This window comes from Anser anser (genome assembly GCF_964211835.1).
Source record: "Anser anser genome assembly, chromosome: 14".
Lineage (NCBI taxonomy): Eukaryota > Metazoa > Chordata > Aves > Anseriformes > Anatidae > Anser > Anser anser.
The window spans coordinates 19,742,914-19,768,966 of record NC_139735.1 but is presented as its reverse complement, the minus strand read 5'-3'; the positions used below and the strand labels follow the sequence as shown (position 1 = coordinate 19,768,966).

Genomic DNA, 26,053 nt, shown 5'->3' with positions numbered 1-26,053 from the left:
GGATGCTGCTGCTGTGATGGCCAGCCACAAGGCGGGTGCCTGGCGCCCCCGGCTCTGCAGGAACCTGGGCAGCCTCCAGGCTCTGGTGCATTTTCTTTATTTTCCTTTTTTTTTCTGTGCTCCCCAGTTCGAGTGAGGGCTTCGGCGTAGCAGAGAAGATCGTGCTGCTCACCTTCATCTCGGCGGTTATTCTGATGGCCATCCTGGGGAACCTGCTGGTGATGGTGGCGGTATGCCGGGACAGGCAGCTCAGGTGAGCCCATGCAGCCCCCACGGCTCCCCCTTCAGCCGGGGGGCATGGGGCAAGGCCCCAGATGAAAGCCCTGTGCACGAATCTGGGAGCATAGACCACAAAGGAGGTGCCACCATTAGCTCTGGGGCAGAGTCACACTGCCACCTCGGTCTCGGTGTCCCTGCCCTCAGATCCGCCCTGTGGCCGTGGGACCATTGCAGTCTCCATCCCCTACACATTTAGCACTTTTGGTGTCAAAACCAGATAAATCAGTGAAAAACAGAGCAGAGCAGCAGTGCTCAATCCCATCTCCAATTCCCTTTCTCACTAGCCCTTCAGTAAAACATGCAGCTCGAGGTCCTTCTGCAGCTGCGCTGCGCTGCCGCAGCCTGGCAAATGTTCTCAGCAATTTGCGGCGGTTCACAGGCAAAACTGTCTTGAGGCTTGCTGCTCCCCCTGGGATTTGTCAGACCAGCCCCAGGAGCGGAGGGAGATGTTCAGCAGCCTCTATTCATATTCTGCGTGGGATTTTTAATGGATTTAATTCTATTTTATTGTTATGATTTAAAAAGTACTCTTCAAGTTAAAATTATAGCTTTGGTCTCAATTCTTCTCAGTGCTTTCTGGAAGGATTTTGTCAATTTACAAGTTAAAATAAAATCCCCCTCCTCGCCCCCAAACTCTCCAGTGCAAGGTGTGAGACTGAGCCAGAGGCAGAGGCCTACGGGCATCTACTTACCTCTTACATGTGAGCAGGAAAATGTGTTTACGCAGGGGAGACGGTGGTTGTTTAGGTGTAAAAACCAGGAACGAGCTAGGTGTGACAATATAAAGTGGGAAATTTGTTAGAGAGGGCCTTTCTATGTGATGAAGCAGTTTAGACCCAACCACAAGCCAAATTCTCTGTCTACGCATAGAGGATGCTGCATTGAAGATGTTCATTTTGTTATCTGCCTTGCAGGAAAATCAAGACCAATTATTTCATTGTTTCCCTTGCCTTTGCGGACCTGCTGGTGTCAGTGCTGGTGATGCCGTTTGGAGCCATTGAGTTGGTTCAGGACAACTGGATCTATGGAGAGATGTTCTGCCTCGTTCGGACATCTCTTGACGTCCTGCTCACCACAGCATCAATCCTGCACCTGTGCTGTATCTCACTGGACAGGTATGAGCAGAGCAGCAGAGAAAATAGTGTTTGCTTTAAGTTTCTTCAGTGTTGTTGCTTATCTGCAGTAGCCAAAGAGTGAGCATGATCCTGCTGGGTACCATGCAGCAATAAATCTCTCTTGGTAGCTCTTTTTGGAAAGAGCTGTCCGAATCCTCACTGCTGTAGGAAGACTTTGAAGGGGATGAGATTTTTGTTGATAGAGCAAGCTAGGTTCTCGGCCAGTTCCTGGCACAGCTTTGTTTGCCTTATTGATCAGATGTGCTACAGATTCTCCTTCAAGATAAAGAAAAGACATCCTTAAAATGGATCTGCAGGAAAGATATGCAAGATCTGTAGCAGGAGGTGCGTCTTGCACAGGTCGTTGTGTTTGCAGGGGAAGTGCTGCTCATGGCCAGGGGCTGTGGGGCTGGGCTGGTGATCAGCTCGCTGTGCTGTGCTGAGCCCCGTGCACCCAGGGACCGAGGCACTAAACTATCTGGCTTTCTCTGTTATCAAAAAGTGTTTGACAAATCTTCCAAGTGCTATCAGAACTGTTCTTCCTGCTGTTAGCCAGACAAGCACCCGTATTACTAAACGACACATTTTGACATACATTACTAGGTTATATAGAGAAAGACGTAGAGAACAAGCCCCCACCCCCAAATTTTATAGGCCTTTTTAGCTAAGACATTAATTTGCACATCTTCACTAGTGAAGGCTAACAAGGAGGTAAGTAAAGCTGTTGAAAAGGTATATAGGCTTTTTGGGAGATTCTAAAAACTTTCTTTTCTTTTAAACTTTTCTTGCAAAATTAAAGTGAAGCCAAAATCCTAAAGAAATCACAGCAAACAATTTTGTTTTACTGATGTCTGCAATTTTTCACGGTAAACTACAGACCTTTTCAACTTTAAAACAAACCTTACTGAATAGCAAGCATTTTTCACAGTCTAAATACTTAAAATAAAACATTTTGACCAGCTATTCTAACAGGCAATATTTAGAGTCTTCAGTTGCTTTCTGTGCAGAGATTTCAATACCTTTAAAAATACTATTACTTAGCATTACTAATATGGCTACAATAACCATAATCATTCTCATCATCATGACAACTGGTATTTAAATAACATCTTTCATCCAAAGTGTCTGTACTCAGCTAGGCTTCAAAAGATAGTTGATTAACTTCTCCATTGATTGGCAGAACTCCTTTTGTGTGGGAGGCAGGGGCACCACCACGTGAAGTAGCTCACCCAGATAGGAGCTGATGTGCAATAGCTGTGGTGTGTTTCCATAGCTGGACGTTTAGATGGCTGGAACACAAATGAGAACCTCGTTATCTTAAAAACATTGACAAATTGCCACTTGGAGCGAATTACCAGTAAAGCAGATGTGAGGATGTGAACTTATTATGTAAAATCGTGGAGTTTGATTCTTCAGGCCCTTAAGTAACGTCAGGGGGTTGTGCAGAGGGGGGACACAAGGGGAGAATATTACTGCCACCTTCCAAGGGGCAAGGACTCCATGTGGGGTCTGCAGAAAGGAAATTTCCCCCTTCCTCCTGCAGATGCCCCCTTCTTGCAGCCCCCCGACACATGGTGAGCTCCCACTCCTGCTGTCCCCACTGGTCCCCCTGCTGCTGGGACAGCCTCGCTGGGTGTCCAAGGTTGCGGAGGCTGCCCCAGGTTGTGGCTGTCAACATGCGTGGCGTGGAGGTGGGAATTTGGGGACACAGAACAGACATGGCAGCTTTACACAGGAAGATTTGCTCTTTGTAAACAGAGCGGAGGCAGAGTTTGCAAACACACAGCTCAGCAGAATGAACTGAAACTGGAAATACATTTAAAAAAATTAAATGAGATGGGTTAGATTACGGAATAAAACATTCAGAGCAGAGCGGGAACACCTGGACAGGACAACATGTTTCCCTTCCATGCTCTCCTGTTCTCTGGCCCGGGGAGCCTTGCACGCTCTCTGCCGCATGCAGATCTGCTCTTCCAAAGGGTGCGAGAGAAATCCCCCAAAACCTGCCACACCCCCGGTATTGGCCATATTAGACTAAACAGCAGTCAAATGGCTTGAAGAGAAGCAGAGGGTGAATTCATTGCTCGCTGATGAGCGTGCTGAAAGCCTCCGTGAACCCAGGCATGAGGAAACAGAGCTACACTGCCTGTGACTCGGAAACACGGCAGCAATTTTGAACAGCTGACAAACCTGAAGTTGCCAGATGTTAGGGAATTGTTTCAGGGCACACAAATGCTCTTTCTCTTTCGTGTGTGTTTACCATATGTGTACTGTTCTTTGCTCTCAGACTGAGGAAGGGAAAAAGCTCTCCATGCTGGTGGCTGGATGCAGCCTGACGTGGGTAATTATCGCAGCCCTTATTGTTCGCTTGGTGCTTTCACATTGAGGATGACACCTCTGCAGACCAGCTGCAAGGCTGATCTAAATTTTAGGTAATTCCCTGTTATCACGTTTTTCTTGTTTTTCTTAAGTGCTTGTTAGAGCCATGAGCACCACACACACACAGCACCATTAGCAGAGCACTAGCAGCAACATCCCCAAGCCAGGCTGCTCCTCTCCAAAGGCACTTGAATGTGCCATAGGCACTTTGCTCTCTAATCTCTCTCTAATAACACCTCTCCTAGCCATTAAATCCAGCTGTAGAAGTTCATATAAGGTGCTATTTTGACTCCATAGGTAATCATTTGGAGCTTCACCTGACATGAAAGAAGACAGGATTTCATCTCAGACTTTTCAAAAGACAAATTATTTCTCCCAGTACAAGAAGGCAAGCTGGGTCTGTGTCTGCTGACAGCGAGTGTCAGCTGAAAGAAAGCCCAGGACCTCCCTGTCTCATCTGAAAGGGAGAGTCCCAAAGCAACCACATGGCTTTCATCATCTTCTATTAGATCAGACACCTCAGTGTGAGTCTGATTCAGTCTCAAGACTGAATCCCAGGACTTATCCCAGGACTAAATGCCAAGCTTAGAGCACCCACCACGGTGCTCGAGAAGATGAAGGTGCCTTTCAGACTGACATGAGACATGGGGTCTTTCCCTCACCTCCCAGACAAGGCATTTGGGTGGAAGAAGACAGGGAAAATGCAGACAGTTTGATTTTGTCCTTTGCCACCTGCCTAAGGACGTGCTGCAGTCTCTTTGCTGCACTGTGAGGCGTGTTATACTTGTGCTGTGTCCTGCCTCAGGTCACCTGGAGCTGGTGGCAGTCCCTCTCCACTCCTGTGTCCTTTACATAGCCATTAATCTCCTTTGGCTGCCATGAAGCTGGCTGCTGTTCCAAACCTTGGCAAGCAGCACAACAGGGATTATTTACAACTCCTGTGTAGAGTGGTGGGTGCGGAATAACAGGTTAATTTTCCATACAAAAAGGAGGCTAAACCCCACCTTTTATATATGGCCTTTTCTCCTTGGCAGTGTGCCTCCCCCTTGCTGTGACTGCCTGGGCAGCATCACCTCCAGCTTTGTTTGATCTGTGGTTTTCCTGAGAAGGGCAAGGAGAAAATTTCTACCTTACTTCATTTCTGTAGTAGACATGAAAAGGGAAAGCAGCCAAGCTTCAGTCATATTTGAATAGATTCCAGTACCAAAAGTTTCTAAATTCCACCTATTTCTTGAGCACTTTGCCAATTTTTAAAATCCTCCTCCTTTCACAGACTGAACTCAAAAATTTGTGGTTTTCCTGGTATGTATTAACTAAAACACGGGTAGCTGACAGCACAGTCTAACAGCAATGAATGACTTGACAGAGAACCATCCCATAACCCAAGTGAGCACCCAACACGTGCTGCTAACAGCTATGATTTAACACAGCAACAAAAGCCACCTGATTTCCAACTGCTGGGCTAAAGTTTTCTTCTTCTGGGGCTTGGGCTACAGTCTTTCAAGGCAAATCTCTCATTTACCTTGTGCGTACATGAACTGAGATTTGAAAACCCTTCCAGACAGTTAAATTTTTGCAGCACTCTGTGACCTGTGACTCCAGGCAGCTTTCAGATCAGCTCGAAATGCTCCCTCTGATGTGAGTAAGAACCACATGTCTTTCTTTTTCCCTCTCATCTGCATATCCTCATGCTTTAATGGTTGTTGGCAGATACTTGGATTTCTGTGGCAGTTTTGTGGTGGTTTGTGGCTGTTTTCTCCAGTGAGGACTGATCCCAGAACAGTGTTAGGAGCACTGAGAAGACCAGAGCAGGTAAATGAGTGCCGGTGCAGGGGGGACGACTCAGCCCATCCTTGACCTTTCTTCATCACCACTGCTCACCGCCCCTGGCAGCCAGCTGTGAGGGAGCGCAGACAGTACGGCTGCCTCCACCGTGCTTTATTTCACGTTTGCTAGCTGTTGCCCTTCTGTTCATTCAGACTTTAACGGAGCATGTTTTTTTCTAGCTGGTGTTTTTTCTGTGATTCATATATTTCCTGCATTCTGTTTTATTTCAGGGCATACATCTATTTTTTTAAGAAAGCTTTGTGGTTATTCTAAATCCCAGAACTCAGTTCGGAAAGTCATTCTGTTCAACATTTGTTGAAAGTGTTGCTTGAAAGAGCTTTAGCTGATAACATCTTGTATCTATTTCATTACTGGGTCTGAAGAAAACGATTCAGATTTGAATTCTCAAAGGCATTCAACAGGATTTTGAGAAAACCTGGAGAAATCACCACATGAACAGGGTGAATCGATGTTACCAATGAGGCACAGGGAGCAAAGTACTGCCGAGCCTTAGGGAAGCTCCGTGTGATCTGAAAACGTGTTTCTCCAAGGTGTCAGAGGTACCTCAGGGCTCACTGAATCCAAATCTTGCTGTCACTGGGTTATACTTTTTCATTATCTTTTTGGTGTTCTAATATAAAAGAAAGATTTGGCCTTGAATTATTTATTTATTGCATGTTTTATGCATACCTGTCCATTCTTTGTGCCTATGCAATAAAAATAATTGCACTGCATATAAACAGACCAAGAAGCTATGATAGAGTCTCCAAATACCGTTAACCTGCCAGAGAAGGCAATTTTCTTCTCCAGTATTTGCAATACAATTTGCAGTGCAATTACTTCTCAAAGTCTTGGGGGAAAAAAAGGGAAACAAATAGGTCCTGTGACCGCATCCTCCAGCTCTCCTGGCTGCGGCCCAGGCAGCGAAGCTGTCCTCCAGGCCTGCATCTCTGCTGGGCACTACATCTACTGCTCGCCTGCAGTGCTAGAAGCATTTGTTGAGCTGCTGTGTAACATGCAACAAAACAGACCTAGCCGTGTGTTTGTGTAGTCAGAGCTAATCTTACAGGAATCCAAACATACCGCATGATCACTGCTAAATAAAGGCTAAAGCAAAGCAGATGTATCCAAAGAGTGTTGGAGCACCAGAGTGACAGATGCTTGTTGCGCCATTTACAAACATTAATTAACATTAATGTACTGTTCAGACATCAAATTAGCACAATCCCTTGAGAGAAGTGATGTTTTAGAGCCTAAAAATTCCTAAGTGCCCCAGAGTTGGATCAGGGGCTGCAGCTGGCCCTGCTGCGGGGGCATTTGGTCCTCTCAAGGATGGGGAGAAAGCAGCTGTATCCAGCTGTGCTCTGCGAGGCATCTGCTGGCTGGCGAGCAGGGGCATGAGGAGACTCCTTGGGCTTTAAATAACTATCACTAAGTAATGATTAGGCACTCAGCACTCTGCCTGGGTGACACAAGTGCCTGCTATAATGTTGAACCAGGCCGTGAATCCCCCTTGTCCCTTTGAGCTGTAAAGGTGCCCGGTCTCCTACAATTGCTCAGGAGGAGCAGGGCAGAGCCGGCACAGGAAGGGGACGAGCTGTGGCCTTGCAGGACAGGGACACAACACACGGCTGCAGGGCATCCCCATCAGCATGCGGCTCGGAGAGAAAGCTAGCACGGGAGCTGCAGAATTCAGGCCGGAGAGCATTAAGGAAAATAATGGAGCAGATGGTCGTAGCACAGCCTGCGGGAAGCACTGTCCTTTATTAATCTCTACAAATCCTCTAGAAATATGGAAATTTATTTCGCCACTGTTGCTGCCAATAACCCTGCACACACACCAATCTGCACAGGGACCGTGGAAGAGCCTTCCATCTCCATTTGGCAACATACGTTTGTTTGTATTACTAGCTAAATTTATCCAGTTCCAATTAACTGTTCTCTTTAGCATTTTTCTCAGTGTAATTATCTCAACACCAGCAGGCTGTAGTTTTTCTAATAAGAATTTAATTTTGTTAGATATAATAATTTTAGGACATTTTTCTTCTGGCCCAGCAATGTATAACTTTGTTTTATTTGGCACAGTCAGACACCATGGCTTATTTGCTCAGTGGGAAAAAGGAAAAGAGAAAGAGCTGCTCTCTTCACAAATAAAGTAAAAATCTAGTTATATGGAGGCCAGAATCTGGTTTCATGAAAATAACAGCAAAGCCAGTATCACAGAATCACAGAATGGCTCAGGTCGGAAGGGACATCAAACATCACCCAGTTCCAACCCCCCTGCCGTGGACAGGGATGCCACCCACTAGATCAAGTTGCCCAAGGCCCCATCCAACCTGGTCCTGAACACCCCCAGGGATGGGGCATCCACAACCTCTCTGGGCAACCTCTTCCATTGCCCTCTGAGTGAGGAATTTTCTCCTAACCTCTAATCTAAATCTCCCCTCTTTTAGTTTGAAACCATTCCCCCTTGTCCTGTCATCATCTGATTGAGCAGAGTCGCTCTCCAGTAGCACTGTTTTAATTTCACACAGGCACAAAAAAAAATGAAATTCTAGCTCTCTAGACTGCCTAATTTTGTTGGGGTTCATCTGAAGACTTTGGCCCACTCTGGGTTGACTGGGGGAGAGGAGGAATGTGCAAACCCTGCTCGGATTTGCTTTTGTGGCTCTCGCCAGAGCAGAACTCCAAAAAGACAAAGAGAGCTTTCCCAGCTAGCCTCATCATCATATAACTTGTGTCCAACAAAGAGAAGAAGCTCCTCTGTTCTAAAATGCACATCCCTGCCACCTGCAACAGTTTGCCACCTATTCAGTTCAGCATCTTCAGTATCTGAGCTGGCTGCAGGCTACCCTCTTTGCTTTCTTATAGATTCTTTAAAAGGGTTAAAGAAGTAATCAGTGAGAGAATTTAGTAAATTTTCCTCGGCTCATTTTGACCTCAGTGCTGCTAAAACATATGGCATGTATATCACTTAATACATGCATGTGACATCACATGGATTTATATGTGGGCCACCCACATGGCCCAGGCTGTTTGGTAAAGGTGGGTGTGTATTTGTCTGTCTGGAATATCTAAGGAGCTTCTTTCAGGGTAGTGTCTACATACCCATAGTTCAGACTGAATTGTATTGCAAACCAAGCAGGTACTTTAATTTTTTTTTTCCAAGGGAAGGAATAATTTAATGCAGTAATTAGGTTTCTGTAGTGCCCAGAAGGTGAGGAGAGAGTAGCAGTGGTTAGAGCGTCACTTATCTTGAAGAGTGAGGACTCCAGGAGTGCTCCCTGGAGATGTGCCCAGGACAGCTCGCACACTGCCATGGGCCTGAGGAGGAGCTCGGACATCCAGGCTGATGGGGGCAGTGCTTCTCTTTAAGCACAGAAACTGTGGTTTATAATGTTACTGGCCCAGCTAGTTATGGAGATCATTGGACCTTTGATTTCAGTCTTGACCACGGATCCTGGACACAACTGGAGTCTCATCATGCTGGTGCTTGATGAGTATGCAGGTAGTCACTGCCACAAATAGCTGCCCCTCCTGTAGATTACAGTGACATTGTGCTGCTGTCAGCTCTAGGTCAGGAATGTGGTGAGATGCTGTGCTGTTTCTCAGTCCTTCTGCTTGCCTTTCTCGTCTCCAACAACATAGGCACTATAAGCTTGTGATAAACACATGTCATCACTTGAAAGTTCATGTGATTTTCAAAAATCTTTTTTTTTTCTCTATTTTTTTTTTCCTGGAGGACAGGCAGGGTGTGATACAAAGAGCATGCATATGTTTGTGTGTGTATACACAGGATCTTCCATACAGGCAAAGGCACAGACAAACACCCATGATTTACAGCACTTACATTTCCATGAAAACGTTGGACCTACACAACAGATTCAGAATTCAGTCATACAAGGCAAGAATATAACTGAGGTTCATTTTCAGTCTATTTTCTCTTTGGCTTCACAGCTTCCCTCCTGTACACCATATCCTGTCTTCACATATACACAAATTTAACATTAGAGAAGCTGTCCATGATCCTGCTGCTGAGGAATGTGATATTATGCCTTCTCTGCACGATACGTTGAAGGTTGTTAGGTACAAATCTGTTGCTGGTGTACAGTTCATCGTGCATTTATAAATGATTTTTGGGAGCACTGATCAAAAAGAGGAGCTCACCAGCAGGCAAAACGCAAGTCCTGTTGGGAAAAGGAAAAAATATTCTGCTCTTACAGCAGCTGGAAATTGTGTATATGTGGCTCCCCTGTGGGGTACTGAACACTGAGAGTTTTTTATAGCTTTTATGCACATAATGGAGGTGCACTTGCATCCCCTCTGAGTTAATGAGGCAGTTTGTAGCAAATGAGGTTCACTTTTGGGAATCGATCTACTTGGCACTAATCAGTCCCTCCCAAATTCATTTCCCTGGAAGACCAGGGACAATCACATACATGCTTCTCGAGATAGAGTTTGGCCACTGTACTGTTCCTCAGAGCCACTGAAGGACCACGGGCAGGTCACAAATCCTTGGTAGCCAAACGTATCTGCAGTGGCCATCAGGGCTGTAAGTAAGGCCAAAGAGCTATTTTGTTCTGCTTGAGCCATCTGTAAAATGTTAGCTCTTGATTCATTCACATATGGTAAATGTCTGGTATGGGAAAGGAAAAGTATTATAATAACCTTTGCTTTGTGGGGCTTCTTGGAAGATCTACAATTTCAGGAAGGGATCCTTGCATTTCCCCTTCAGCTGAGAATGTCAAAATAGAGGCAGAAGAGAGGATGTTCTGCATCTACTCTGCTGTAGGTAACAGGGAAGTTAACATTTCCAGGGAACTGCAGAAACATGGGCCTTGGCTGATAATAGTAAGAATTAATATTTAACTAAACTTGGCCATTGTATTAATCATGTATATGTATTGCATTTTATATTCATCCATCACATTGTCATAAGCAGTACATAATAGATATTCTTTATGAGCACAGGAAAACAACTCTAGCTTGAAAGGAAGCAGAAATGTAGAATAAGAAAATGTCTTTATTTCACCTTTTGACTAAAACTATTGATAATCTTAGAGATGTAATTACTTTTCTCTCAGTGAATAAATAGCTGCTTAAATGCCCGAACCATTGCATACATCAAATCATTGGCTACTGCAAAAATTGTGTGACTTGAGTGACTTTGTTAACATGCATGGATTCTATAATCTGACTTTGAATCATTGAGCAGAAGTCCCGCTAAGCTACGGGTGACCAGCTGTGTGCTTCTCTGCCTCACCATCAGCAAAATTGTCACCCATGTCCTGATTGCAGGACCTTATTGCTGATAGCAGCGTCGGGACAGGAGGAACCCAGCTCGCCTTTCTGAATACGAGGGGAGTCACAGTAGCAGCAGTTAGCAAAAAATATATATATATACATATAATCTTTTGACATGTAAGTGGAAGAAAATTGCTGCTGAATCACTGGAAGGGAAGAAATATGAGAGCTTAAGATGTCATTTTTACAGGCATAATTTTTACTCTAATGGCCTTTAATAGCATGTACAAGTCAGTGTAATGCTGTCAGCTGCATCAGGGAAGTACAGAAATGAAATAACTCAAACTGTTTCAAAGAATTGTTTTCCTGCTGTAGTTAATTAGTAATGTGTCATGTTGTTGCTTTTCTGTTTGCTGATTCAGCTTCTGAAATGGTAGCTGGTGTCTTGGCCATTCTCTCCCATTTATTTGGTGAATTTCTCCTTTTGCCCTTTCTGCAAATAAGTGTAGTCTCTTGAGACTTGCAGCAACTTGTTCTCCGAAATGTCACAGTAATCCTTTGATGTCCAGCACTGGGTAGTACTTTGCAGTGGGTGTCTCTCAGATACTAAACAAATAACTATGTCAGGTATAATTCCCTTGTGTCTAGAGCCAGAAGTGCAGTGGCACGTAATACCAAGAGAAGCACCGTCAGTCTGAATAAGCAGTAAAATGCATTACCGAAAATACCTGTTTGAATTCAAAGGTCAGTTTATTTTCTTGGGGAAGGAAATCTGGAGAACACCGGGAAATCCAAACTCAATAAGCTCTGCTAATATAGGACAAGGTTATGCAAGCACATTGTGGCTGTCATGAGGAGGGTAATTATCCTAGGAACAAAGACATATTTATTCTATTCTCTGAAATCATTAGGTTGTTTGATCAGCATTGACCATGCTGATAGACTCAGAAAAAGGAGCTGTAGGGGCCTCAGATCCATCCCCCCTCTCAAAACAGGGCCAAACTCAAACCTAAATCTACTTTAATTTTAATCGGGTCACTCAGCTCCTATTCAGTTCAGTTTTACATAGCTTCAAGGCGGGACAACCTCGCTTGTTCAAATCTTGACCCACTGAAGGCAAGCTCCAAAACTAAGCAAATCCTGTTCCTGTAAATTATTCAGCTTCTTCTTCCTTGTGCTGCCAGAGAGATGTTGGGAACATGTTAGGATCATGCCAGTGGACGCAGGAATTGGATCCACCGACTGCCATGGGAGTCAGCATTACTCCATGAGAGCAACATTTCAGACAGTGCCCTGAAAGAACAGTTACTGTCAAATATACCGTTCCTTTGAAAGTGAAACCTTTCAGAGGAACAGGCTGATTTTCATGCACACAGGAAACCAGAAGAGAATATATAAATGATCAAATTGAAAGAGTTGAATGCTTGCTTCAACATTTTTCCCCCGTGACATTTTGAATCTTGTTTCAAAGAGATTTTTTAAAAAATGTTTTCTTTTGACACTTTGATTTTATTTCAACCCTTTGTGTGGAATATATCATCTCATTTTATCAAAATAAAGCAATTTAGTTGACTCCACATGACTTTTTAAAAATTTCTTAAGAAAATTTGGAAATTTTTAGTTTTTTTCTGACTGTTTAGTACAAACTTTTCTCTTCCCACTCAATTCTTGATGAAATAAATTGTGCACCTCAAGGACATCTCTTTTATACATGCACATAAACCATGTATATTTGTCCATTTGCATATCTCTTATTTTAACGTGTTGCTCGCACTTAGAAGTTCTCACAGGCTCCACTTCAGGTCAGTGGTCGAACTTCAGTGTGTGTTTGCTAATTTAATGTCTCTAATTTATGATTTTGCTGACCTCGTAAAATAGACTGTTATAGACGTATAGGCTCTCTTTACAGACATATTATGTCTTGTTGTGAAGATTGACTTTAAAAATCTCTTTGACAGAGATCATTCATTCCCTTTATAAATAGCTGTTGAAACAATGGCCACTACTTCAATGCAGTGCTTACGTCCTACAGGTACACAGATGGGTGCCACATTGCAGATTGTCTGTGCTTACCAAATCTGGAAGCTACATCTACCAGACAACCATTATTAATTCACTAAGAAAATATACCCTTTAGGCACATAGCTGAATTATATATTTAGTTATTTAGAAGAGCTGAGAATTCATGGGCACTTTTGGTATCTCTGATGTACCAGGTATGCCAGGTGAAAATGCCCAGAAGCCTAGCGAGGGACATCTGTAGGATAACCTGAGAGGCATTTCTGCTGGTACTGGTGTTGGCAGAGTGGGACTGGGCTGACCACTGCTCTCGTCCCTCTTAACAGTTTCTATTTTCTGCAGCAGATCAGCTGAGCTGTGGAGTCAAAGCAGTAGTTTCCAACCAGCTATAGAGGCATCTTCTCAAATCTGAACTGCAGGATCCCTGGAGACTTTTAAAAGGATGTTGAAAATGTTCTCAGTTGCACAATGAGTGAGACCTAGTGAGACCTGTGCTGGTTGTTAAGAGATTTTAGAGAGATTTTAATGCTGCTTTTTGGGCTGAATTATTAAACATTTTGCATAAAAGGCTCTTTCATAAATATCCTTGTTATATATTACTTGGTATGGTCACAAAAAAAATGCTTGAAGTTCTGTAATTGAGTGTTTATGTTACTTCCTATCAATTATCTGGAGCAAGAGGTAGTTCAGGGACGTACCTAAACTTGTAACTGGGGTATAGTGCCTTTGCAGAATGGCCATCTTCGAGTCCGTCGTATTGGGTTTCTGTCCTGACACCACTGCTTTACACACAGCCCTGGTCTTTCCCACTCTGTCGTGTTCAAATCAAAGAGACTACAGGACAGCTACAGCAAGGAGATCGGTTGGAACCAGGGATTGAAAGTCAAGGGCATTTCGTGGCTCTGCTCTGGAAGCCTCTGGACCCCAGCACCCTGTCTGAGCAGTGGGGACATCAGTACTGGCATTCCTCTGCAAAGTATGCTGAAATCCTCTGAAGTTTGAAAATATTTCATTCAGAACCTGAGACAGGCTGTCAGGTCAGGGCCACCAGGAATCTGCAATAGAATGTTATGGTTGCTGACCTGCTATGCTTATGGGCATTTTTTTTTTTGTCTCTTATTTTTGTCTACTTATTTTTTTGTCTCTTGGAGAAGACATTTCCAGTTCAAAGCTGGTTATATTAAGAGCAGGAGTCTATTTTATTGTGAATATGTTGGATGGACTGGGAGAAGAAAGAGAGAACAGGGCAATTCCCCTCGATGGGGAAAAGACTGGAAGCCCTGGGCAGACGTTTGTGCTGTCCTTGTGGCAGAATGTTAAAGCACAGCCAGGCAAGAGGTGTTTACAGGGAGGTAGAAAAGGGATTTGTTTATGGAAAAACACACTTAATTTTACAGATATTTTCACAGCTTTGAAACACTTTGTTAATTTGCAACAACAGCCTTTGCAGTCTTGTCAAAATAAATGTCCATTACAGTTAGGAAAACCCCAACATTTACTCAGTTATGGCTAAACAGAAGGAAGGTGAACTCATTCATTGTGGTAAGGAGGGTGCAGACAGCTTTGTGACTAAGTGCAGGAGGAGAGGAGGGCTGAATGGGAGGTCACTCCCTTGCTCCATGACTTTAGACAAACCACAGCATTAATCTATGCCTCATTTTCCCTAGCTGGAAAATAGAAAATATTGGCTTTTCCCTGCAAGGGACTACGAAACCTTATTTACTCATGCTGTGAAAATACCTTGAGCTCCTTGTGTAAGAGGCAGTCGATAGAAATAGACTATAGAATCTTTTTTTTCCCCTCTGTTTTGAAAGGCAGCAGAAACAAGCTGGAGAAAAGGCTTTGCAGTTTTGTTTTTAGAAGACCTGAAAGTCTCCTTCAGTGATGGTGGTTCTCTTGCTTCCTCCTTGCAGGTACTATGCTATTTGCTGCCAGCCACTGGTTTACAGGAACAAGATGACTCCATTGCGCATCGCTGTAATGCTTGGAGGCTGCTGGGTAATCCCAACATTTATTTCTTTCCTCCCAATCATGCAAGGCTGGAATAGCATTGGCATCATTGATCTGGTGAGTAACTTAGGAGATACACTGACCTGGTACCAAATATATTCCCTGCTGTATATGCTTCTTTAAAAAGGAATATGCAAAGAAAAGATGGCAATAGAGGCTAAAGGAGAAGCTCCTTGTTATTGAAGCAGAGGGCTTGCCAAATTTCTATTTGTCTTTACGGGGATTTGCAAGGCTGCTGCCCACTGCCCCGTGCCTAGAACAGCCCCTGTCTGCTAAGTTTGCATTAGCCTAGCGCCATCCCCACTCATCTGGCCCGTGCCACTTGGCCAGATGAAATGTGCATCCTTGGTGTAAAAGCATGTCCTGATGGACAGAGCAGTGAGCACTGCAAAAAAGCACAGCACGAAGTGAAGTTATTCCCCTTCACAGAGTATGAACTAGGCTACTAGGCTACTAGGCTACTAGGCTGATTTTCAGCAGCCAGGTTGAGGCATGCTCTAGGACACTGGAGCTGCACATGGGCTGGTTCCACAAACCTCAGAACCATCAGAGCCCGTGGTGTAAGCACAGGGGGGAGAGACAGCAGTGGTAAGGCAGGTACTGCAAATGGGAGAGGGAAGGGAGGAGAGAGAATAGGAAAGTGGTGGTAGAGCATCCTGACAAACAGACTGCTGGTATCAGAGGAGCAGCGCTGAATCTCTTCTGTTCTTTGTCCTTGTCCTTTCTCCCCCTGCCCCAGATCCAGCAAAGGCAGTTCAACAAGGCTTCCAACTCCACCTACTGCATATTCATGGTGAACAAGCCATATGCCATTACCTGCTCCGTGGTGGCCTTCTACATTCCCTTCCTCCTGATGGTGCTGGCCTACTACCGCATCTACGTCACTGCCAGGGAGCACGCTCGCCAGATCCGGGTGCTGCAGCGCGCAGGGACCCCCGCCGACGGCCGGCAGCACCCCCCGGACCAGCACAGCACGCACCGCATGAAGACTGAGACCAAAGCTGCCAAGACCCTGTGCATCATCATGGGGTGCTTCTGCCTGTGCTGGGCCCCCTTCTTTGTCACAAACATAGTGGACCCTTTCATAAACTACACGGTGCCGGGGAAGCTGTGGACAGCTTTTCTGTGGCTGGGCTACATCAATTCAGGGTTGAACCCCTTCCTCTACGCCTTCCTGAACAAGTCTTTCAGACGTGCCTTCCTCATCATCCTGTGCTGTGGTGATGAGCGATACCGAAGGCCTTCTATCTTGGGGCAGACGGTCCCCTGTTCCACCACCACAATAAATGGATCGACTCACGTGCTAAGGTGAGTGTTTCTCAGCTGCTGCAAAATAGCTTGAGTCACTAGAAAGAGTGCTTCTCAGGAGATTTCTTAAAGGACTGATTTTGTGTTGCATTTGAAATATCTGATGGATTAACTGTTAAAAAAGTAAAGGGGGGATGGGGGGGATGAGAAGTGCACAGTAATTCTTAGGGTGCTCATACAACCTGGGTTTGTAGATACCTGATAGATGTTGGCGTGTGCGGGTTCTCCAGAGGCATGTTCAGGAAATAGTTGGGGGAAGACAGAAGATGTGCATGCATTTGGGATGCATGCTGCTGCATCCTGTTGTTGCTTTGTCTGAGATGAACTTAATCACACAAGGAACACCCTGGGGGAAGCTGCCTACTCCCTTTTCTCTAGTGAAGGGATTGAGAGCTCCCGATGGCACTTCTCGGGTTCTGTCTTTGTAGCCCCACCAGCTGGTGCTGCATCTCCTGAAGTAATGAATGGCAAAGGAGGATCTTACCCAAGTGCCCTGATGCTGCTGGGGCACTTCAGTGGCTCTCTGGGAGGAAGGGTACTTGCCATTTTGCTTTAGCAGCTCAGAAAATGCCGGGGTGTCTGCCCTTTACAGTAACTGAGTCAAAGCCTGGGAGCTCTCAGGATGCTTCCAGCATAGACAGGAGGTCAGCGTCCTGCTGGAACTGGACACCGGCCCTTGCAGCATGTCGTGGCTCTCGGCAGGAGTGGCAAATGGGGGAGGGCAGATGCTTTCTTTCTGAGCTTGTGGGGGTTGGTGCAGGGGAAAATTGGGCTGAGGCTCCCATGTCTGCCAGCAGCCCCAGGCTCCTGCCATGTGCCACACGGGGCAGCTCCACACCAGGGCTGAGCCCCCCAGTGCTTCCCCCCATGCAAGGCAGTGGTGTCTGGATCTGCAGTGTGCACCTCTCGTGGGCTACCAGACACAGTCCAGCTGGCTGGCACTGTGGGGGCCCAGGGAATTTGAGCCCCCACCTCACACACCCATCCCTGGCTTTGTACCATACTGTTTATTGCGAGAGGAGGGCATGTGGACCCCACACGGTGGGAGTGCAGAGGGGTTTGGAGGGCTCTGTGCTGGGACACATCCTCTGCTGCCTTCTCACCAAGCAGGGAGTTAGAGGGCAGAGCACTGGAGGAAGGGAGAGAGGAACAATTATCTCCAATAATATCAGAACAAGCTACATTCTCTGAAAAACAACAACAAATAAAAAACAAAACAACAAAAAAAACCACACTGGTGTTTTTGCACTACTGCCTAGAAGTGAATTTGTTCTGGTAGATGGAGTCATGGCTCCTCACTTGCATATAAGGAGTCGGTAACTGTGTTTGTGTTCAGAGCTAAGCCCGTCCGGAGACAAGCTCAGACTTCCAGCAGAGTCTAATCTTCTCGTTTGCCCCCAGCTCCCTTCTGTATTGACCTCTGAAGTTTTGGAAGGTGTCTTGGTCTGTGTAATGGAAGGGTGACAGGGCAAGGCTTCCCACAGCCCTGGGACAGGCCTCTCACACCTCTTAAGTCATGAAGGCTATTACAACGTATATAGAGCCCTCTGTCTGTGATGGGGGCATGGCACCGTGCCACACTGAGCACATGTCTGTGTCGGAGCCATGTGCCCAGAGATGAGGCAAACACTCCTTAGCTGCGGGAGGAGGCAGGGGAGAGGAGCCTGTGCTGGGGAGCTGCAGGGGTGAGCGCTGGAAACGTGGCTGTGCATGGGGAGGAGGGAAGGGAGGGCTGGTGGGAGGCTCCTGCTGGCCTAAAGGCAAAGAAAGGGAGAATGACATCTGTTTGGGCTAGCAAGCGCTGAAACAAGGTACTTCTTGTGAAGTAGATGAGGCAGTGAAATGACAGGGAGCCTCTCTCAGGTGTGGGTTTGAGATGCAGCAGGCAGCAAGCACATCAGCACCAAAGGTGAATTGCTTCAGCCCAGGCCTACGTTTGACCTCCGAATGTCACAGATGGCAATGCCGGTGCCTCCTCGTGTCTCAAAGCAGTCTCACTGTGTTTGCTGTCTCGCTGTGAGAGCTTCTTGTCCTGCCTGTGCTGTGTGGGGCTGGCAGGCCCAGGCCAGCACTGCCCTGGGGACAACGGGCAGTGGAGATGTACTCCTGAGCGCTTTCCTTGAGTCTTGCTGAGTGTCCCCCGGTGCTAACAGACTCCTCATTTTGAAACCCTTTTAAACCATATGAATGCCCCTGAGGCCAAAGCAAATGTGAAGAGTCACCTCCCCTCCAAAGCTGGGGGGGCACAGTCTTGGCCACCCCAGCCAGCTGAGGTGGGCTGCACTAAGTGGTGGGTGCCACCCTGGAGCTGAGGTTAGGCTTCTCTCATTTCCACCTCATCCCTCCCACTTGTACCACGCAGCTTCCACCTACAAGTACTCCAGGGAGATAGGTAACAAGTCTGGGGACTGCCTGACCAGCTCGCATGCCTTGCTGTAATCCTGTCAGTCTTGATGTGATAAACATTAAAAAAGGCTCTGAAAGACCTAACTCTGTACAGGGCATCTTGTTCATTTCTGGCTTTTATGGGTACTTAAGAGTGGATGAACTCTCTTTAGTGTCCTGCCACCACAAGCCACATATCTCCTGCCTTTCCATGTCGCTTCAGCTTGCACAGCGAAAGGCACTTGGGAGCTGCTGAGGAACGAGGCTCTGCACATCAGCACATCAGCAAATAATTGCAGAGAGCAATTATTTTCTGTTTTTCTTGGCTTTGGAACAGATGAGAAAAGTGTGACTTCTTCCCTTGGTGCAGGTTATGAACTGATGGTGCTGGAATTGTGGGGGTTAAAGGAAAACTGACTATTTACAGTCTCTGGATAGTTACCCTCACTTGAGGAATTTTGATTTCATCAGTGCTTCTCTTAAACGCGGAACAGTTTGAACTTGGCACATAGAAGAGAGATTCAGTGAGGCAGGTTCTCTCCCAGGTATAAAGCATATTTGCTTTGCTGTCTTGGAAATATAAGGGATTTCAGCAGCTGAAATACTGAAACCTTCCTGTATGTCTTGGCTGCATACCAGCCCAACTGAGAAGCGGCTCAGGGGCTGGACCCGGTTCACATGCGTCTTTTCTGACCTCAAAGTTGTTTCTTCCTGACTAAGAGCTTTTGCACATGGGGAAGTTGTGCAAGGGAGGTGTTATAGCTGCGTTTTGTACCCCAACAGGGATAGCAGTGAAGAGAAGGACAGGCCCTGTTCTGAATCCAGGGCAGGCTTCCTCCCCCAAAACCACAGAGATGTGCAATTCTGTATTAAACTGATGTGACTCGTTCAGCCGCAAAGGGAGTCAGGAGTGGTGGGCAGTAGAATTTGAATTTCTAACTCCTCTTCATTTTCAGTCTTCACAAGATCTGAACTTTCCTTCAGCTTTAACTGTCCAAACTGTTCTTTCTTCGCTTGCAATCAACTCACTGCTGCTTTTGCAAGTGCAAAGAGTATGCTTGTCAATGCTAAAGATAAAATTCAGGCTCTTGTTCTTGGACATGTCTGACCTGTGAGAGTGCCTTCCAGGGACGAACTCATTTCTTCTTTTTTTCTTCTGAAAACTTCAGTGTTAAAATGTTCTGACATTCCCATTTTGGGATTTTTCACATTTATGTTAGGAATGGGAAAAAAAGAAGGAGGAACAGAGTACGATAAAACACGGCAGCAAGACGAGGCAGACTCCCTCAGCACACACAGACTGACAGACCAGTTGGGACACAGTTCTCATTCTTTCTTTAATTTATCTTTCAATTGATCTGTGAAGACTGCGGTGCTCTGGAGGACCCAGGCAGGGAGAGACTTTGTACAGCACACCTGGGGCCAGATCCAAGCATGGTGGTGATGGGGTGAGGGAGCAGACTGCAGTGGCTTGGCTGCTTGACCATGACAGGAGGGAGACCACAGCTGTCTGAACCCCCCAGCAACCACCCTGCTTTCTCCCTAAATCATGAACCAGAAGACGGGGAAAGGATTTCACACCACCCATTTTGTTCTTGAACTCTCCATCAGCTGGTGTGAAAGACACCTGTTCCTTGGGCAGGGTAAAACACGGTGCAACATGATTTGGAGATGTCATGAACAGCCAGGAGACAAGATTTAGTTAGAGATGGATCTGTCTGTACAGTGGGCAAGAGTAGAATTAAATATTCATTCAGCTGTGAAAGAGGATTTTGACTTGCCTGTTTTCTGAGTTTGATTTCTGCAAGCATGGGAATTGACAGAATGCTTTTTTTTTTTTGGTGCCTGGACATCAACCTATCTCACTTCTGATGTGTACCATTAACTGCAAAATTCAAGCAGGGCACATGGAAAGGGTGAATTGAAATCTGCAGGTGTGGCTACAATCAGAAATTCATGCCCTATTCATTTTTGATGGCTAAGATTGCAACTCACATGTCATATAAAAATGTTTGCTTGTCTGTTTGCAACACAAAATGTGTAATTCATTATAAATATTTGCAATTCGTAGTTCTAATAACTTATGGTTTGGAATATCACACATTTAAAGGACTTGGGAATCATTCTGAATTACAAGTGGATAGGAGAATTTACAATGCACTCTCAACTAACATATGGCAAAAATTAGTACAATAATTCACTGCAGTAGATACGGGTTTCTGGACAACTGTAGCATGTGTTCGGTGCACAGTCCTGTACACCACAAGAGTGAAAGTAAAATGCCATAGTCATCTGAAAAATGCTGCCTCCTCCTTTAAACATATTGCTTGCATATCTTTTGTTATGCACAGACATTTAGTTAGAACAAAGCAGTGAACTCATGCCTTTGTGAATCATTCAACTCATACTGCACAAGAGGATTGGAACCCAGCACAGCACTGCTTGAATTTTTGGATAAGACAAGTTCTGAAATTTTGCCACAGTGGAGAAGATGGCTTTGCGTAAAATATAGTTGAGCAATGATCAGAGCAGACAAATTCTGGAATGTTTGGGTCAAGGAGGTCACTTTGGTGCATTCTCCACTTCCTCCCAGAAGTGCACTGTTCAGCACAGTACAGTGTGTTAGTCTCTTCTGAGAAAGCTGTAGTGAGTGGTTTATTTTCTCCTCTTCTATCACAGAGAGGCTTTCTCAAACAGGGCTGATGCCGATTTCATTTCTCCAAAGTAAAACACATCTTTATTTTCCTTTTGGAAGAGCCAAGAGAAAAAAAGGGGGAAAACAAAAAAGCAGCATGCAGCTTGGGGGGGTGGAAGTTCATTGTCTTCATAAATACAGAATTAAATAAATAACCCGATCAGCCCACACTGGTGTCAGCACTCTGAAAGTGGGAGAAGCACGCAGTAAATCGCTGCATGTAGCCAGTGCTGAACACCGGAGCGTGGCTGTGGAGCCTTAGTGGCCCCTGTGGGGGCCATGAGTGATGGTACCAGTAAATCTGGTTGGCAGCAAGCACCAGGGCGTCCTTGCTGCTGCTTCTACAGGCACAGCAGCTCGGCTCTTCAGCTTGCAGAAGTTTAGCAACTCGACAGCTTACAGTTCTGTCGGAATAAAAATAAATCCTCCCTGGCTGCAGGGAGGGGAAGGTCAGAGGTGCCGTGGAGACAGGCAAGCAGTGTTGTGCTCATGCTGCTCCTGCCCCACTGGCCTGGTGGGGTTTGACAGGTGTTGGCAGGAGGGTCTGGGTGCAAGCAGGGATTAGTGGTGTGCTGCCATTTCCAGTCTGTAAGGGGACGGTAGGAGCTACATTCAGGTGGGACGGATGGGCTGATTGCTTTGCATTACTTCAAGAACTATTGAAAGAGTGAATAAATTAAAGAGGCTGCCCTGAACAATCATAAAACCTTACTGAGTACCTATGCCTCATTTTCACCCCCAGGGGTGAGGCTTTCCCAGCCCCATTTACAAGGTTGCATTTAGGAGGGGCAGCCCCCCCTGAAGCCCCCCTGCCCACCAGGCAGTCAGCGCAGTCAGTGCCGCTGGGGCCCCCGACCCCCTGACATGGGGACAGCCCTGCCTGGGTGCCGCCTGCTGCAATGCACATCAGGACACCCGCTGCTGTGCCTTTTTGGCAGCTTTAATTCCACAAAGTCATTACCTCTGGCGGGTTAATGGGTTTAAAAGCACTCCTGTTTCCCGTGCGGGCCAGGTCTGGGCTGAGTCACGCAGCAGGTTCAGTGCCTGGCAGGATCACAGCAGTTCTACCCCCGGGGCATGGATGGAACAGTTGTTCCCTTCCTCCTGCCAGGGTGGCATTTTGTGGGTTGCAGCTGCAGCTTGACTCGTAAAACACAGAATGCTTGCTCAGAGATGCTTCCTAATAACACTAGCAAGTCTCACTCAAGGATCTGGGTTTACAAGTAAAAGCCTGCTGTCCTGTCTCCTCCTGTTCCTCTTGTCTCTTATCCTTTCTCAGGCATTGAGACAGCCGCAGAGACCGCAGAGCTTCCTGAGGCAGAGCAAAGCAATCACTGTGCGGGCTGGGCCAGCCCTGGCAGCTGCGGCTGCTCCTGTGCGGCCGAGGCAGCGAGCTGCTGTGAGCAGCGGGGCTCGGGCACCCCGACAGCCTCCAGACGATGGCCTGGCAAACGCAGCCCTCTCCTCGCTGCTTGTCCGCCTCTTCTCCGCCTTTCCATGCTCAGAGCCATCCCTTGACATCCGACAAGCTGGTGGCTCTCCCAGCGCGGGCGCTTCGTCGGCAAACATGCATTTAGCCTCAGCCAGGGGGACGCGCGCCTTCACTATCGCATTTCTCCACGGGACAGTGGTGGCCGCTGGCAGCAGCAGAGGTGTCTGGAGGAAGGAGGGACAGTGACGACAACACGGTGCACAGCCAAGATGAGGTCTCTGCCCAACCCGCTGAAGACCCCAGAAACCACAGCGGGAATCAGGGTGCAGGTCAGCTGTTGGTACCTCACCCTAAATACTGGCTCGCTCTCTTTCTCCCTCAGATGTTCACACATTCCTGGAAACAACACATTGCATAAAGCAGCAGGAAGCTATTTCTGGAGAGGAGAAAGAGATGCTCACAGGCTGTGTTTTCGGGGAGGTGTCGGGTCCCTGCTCTGTTTGTGGTGCTGGCAATCGGAGGCTGTGTGGAGGCTGTGGGAGGACCTGGAATTCATCTGGCTGCAGCAGCCGGCCAGGGCAAGGAAGGGCCTTGCATCTGCTTTAAAAGAAAAGAAGAAAGAAAAAAGCAAATGGAATATTTCAGTACATGCACAACTTTGCTTGGACAAACTCTCAAAAGGCTGACACGGAGATGAAAGATTCAGGGTTGGAATGAAACTCGGGGTCTCATGGCGAATAGTGCGTACCCTCGACTTTATAGCCAACTGTTTGCATTTGCAGGGCACTGTTTAGCTAAGCTGCCTGCAGGCTCCACCAAACTGGGTGAATGGGTAAAAAGCAGTATTTGTTGGTTCTTCCAGGGTTTCTGAAACTTACTTTTTGTTCGTTTGTTTTCTTGCTTTTGCTCTTAAGGACGAATAGGCAAGCATCAGATAGGCACCTGGGTGCACGAAGCTCACAAACAGATGCAGCAAGCAAACAAAATCCTGGAAAAAAGCATTTGGGTGAAAAACCATTAAATACGAACAAGCCATCTTAGCTTGTCTTGACCAAATTTCAGCATGTAGTGGGAGTGAATCTTCTTTGACTCAGCTTTTAAACATGAAGAATGCAGGGCTTTGGTTTAAAATTGATATTTTTATTTTAGCATAAACTACAACATGAATACCCTTCTAAATGTTTTTTCCCCTTTACACAAGTTGAACAGATTTTTCTGTGATTTTTTCTTATCACTCAAGGATCACTTGGAAAAGAATTTTGGTGGCAGGCTGTTACTGCCCAAAGCTATGCCGTTATTTACAGCAAAATCAGGCCGTTGAGGCCACAATTTCTGACTGGCAGTGACTGCCTGGCAATTTTAAAGATCCAGCAACAGGGGGTCAGGGCTCTGACACACTGCATCATCTTCTTCACTAAAAGGTCGTTAGCCTCAAGATGGATCGTTTGAACTTCAGCTGCTGTTTCCTTCATTGCCTCAATGCTTGCTGTTCCTCCCTGGGTTGTCATAGGTCATTTTGGAGGCAGATACATTTTGCTGTGCTAGTGAGACTTGGAGCAATTGCAGGCTAAGGGGCTTTAGGAAGTGTGCTGCAATTTCTCCAGCAGTCACTTATTAATTTTGGGGATCCAGCAGGCAAGAAATTCATGTTTGCAAAGTAAACATAAAGCACATTCCCACCAAGTTCTTTTGGGGAAGTTTCTGAGCAAAGGATTGAGACATCCCCCTGCCATCTCCATCCCCTGCAATTTTGTTCTTTTTATGTAATTCCTCTTTTTGATAGTTTAGAGGAGACTCCATGAATCCATTGAAAGACATGAATGGGTGCAGCTAATATCTTTGCAGATGTCTGGGCTGGGATTTTGAGTTTTGTTCTTGATGGTAGGGATTTATTTTGCTTCCTCCTAGCAAGTCGATGCAAACATTATGATTGCACTCAGACAATCATGCTCCTGTGATTCAATTACTCTCATTACCAGGCCTGTGGGCAGCCACCCTCAGCTGGCTGCACACCACAAGCACGTTATCACCTTGTTGTGTATGGCTGAGGCACCATGAAGGAACATCTTCTGTGCCTGGGAGAGCTCTGTCCTTAGGGTCCCTCCAGTGCTCAGCAAGAGGCACAAGAGAAACGAATGAACTTTTTCATTCAGTAGACAGAATTCCACTGGTGGGCTTTACTTTAAATTGCGGTAGTGTCATTTTTCATCAGCTGCAGGTGCCTGGATGAGCTATGCTGACATCTATGGGTGATGCCAGGCAGCCCTTTTCACCAGTCCTATATGCTTTCCCATTACAAGTCTGGAGCACAGCATCAGGCATGGCCAGAAGTGTGTCCCATAAAGCATGAGCACTGCTGGAAGGGTATCAACAGGGTGGCCCTGGGGTCACGCTGGGGCTGCTTCTTGTGCCTGGTACTGAGCCATCCCAGGGCATGAAATATTACATCAGCCAAGACATTTTTAACTGGGAATTTCAGGGGCGGCAAAAAATAGTACCTTCAATTTGACACAACCCCTGAGTCCTCTGGGCAATGCAACCAAAGATTGCTCAACATGTGTTTCCAATCCAGTACTTTCAGTCTGAGTATCAGTTCCCCATGTCAGCAGGTGAAAAAAAAAAAAAAAAAAAAGGAAAAAAGAAAAAGAGAGAAAGAAAAAGTGGCCAGGAGCATAAAATAAGCCTAGAATTAGACAAAAGTTTCTGGCCATCATGGCAGTGATGTTTCGAAACAAACTCTCGGTAAGACTACATGGAGAAAAAGTCTAATTCTTACCAAGCTGGAGCATGGTGAATTTACAAAAGTCGTATCATTGTATGATATGACTGCGACAGGGAAAACTGCCTTAAGACCCCACAAAGCCCCACTTTGCCCTTCAGTCTGACTGCTGTGGAAGCCCAAAGCAGAGCTGACCCTCTTGTTGATACCTGGCCGTGCTGCCTTCATAACATGGAGCTTGCTGATTTTCAACCCTGCTGATTTTGTGTCCATCAAGGAACACACAAACAGAGATTGTCCCCATTTCCCAAAGCCCTCACAGAGCAGGTTTCTGCACTTCCTACCCCACAGTTTCCCTTCTGGGAAGCAGCTGCAGTGCATATTTCCCGCTGGCTGGCAATGGGCTTTCAAAGGCCGTAACTCCGTAGGTCAGCAGCCCAGTACCCTGAGGTTGCCTCTGGCTCATTCCCAGTGTCAGGGTTTGGCACGAGGTCACATCCAAAGATAAATGGGAAGAAAGGAGCTTGTCCTCAAGTGCTGCTGTTCCAACCATTTGATCCAGGATCTAATATAAAAGGCAATTTGAAGACAAGGTAATGGCTCTACCTAGCAACTATGAAAGTATGAAAAGCAGAGCTCAA

The 26,053-nt window shown here is 46.2% G+C and overlaps 1 protein-coding gene across 9 annotated transcripts in view; it reads left to right on the top strand.

Moving 5' to 3' along the window:
- Positions 1-26,053, top strand: part of HTR4 (5-hydroxytryptamine receptor 4) — a 166,512-nt gene that overhangs the window by 98,528 nt on the left and 41,931 nt on the right. For 5 of the 9 annotated variants that reach the window (XR_014572241.1, XM_083798276.1, XM_083798280.1 and 2 more), the window contains exons 3-6: positions 128-253; positions 1,194-1,394; positions 14,777-14,930; positions 15,613-16,181. Coding sequence is in view for 8 of the 9 variants with exons in the window: in XM_083798276.1 (XP_083654402.1) it covers positions 128-253; positions 1,194-1,394; positions 14,777-14,930; positions 15,613-16,181 (1,050 nt within the window). In the remaining variant the exon portion in view is untranslated. Of the gene's footprint in view, positions 1-127; positions 254-1,193; positions 1,395-14,776; positions 14,931-15,612; positions 16,182-19,786; positions 25,354-26,053 lie in introns of those variants that run through there. The other 4 variants (XM_083798274.1, XM_083798275.1, XM_083798281.1 and 1 more) reach the window with 3 other exon arrangements.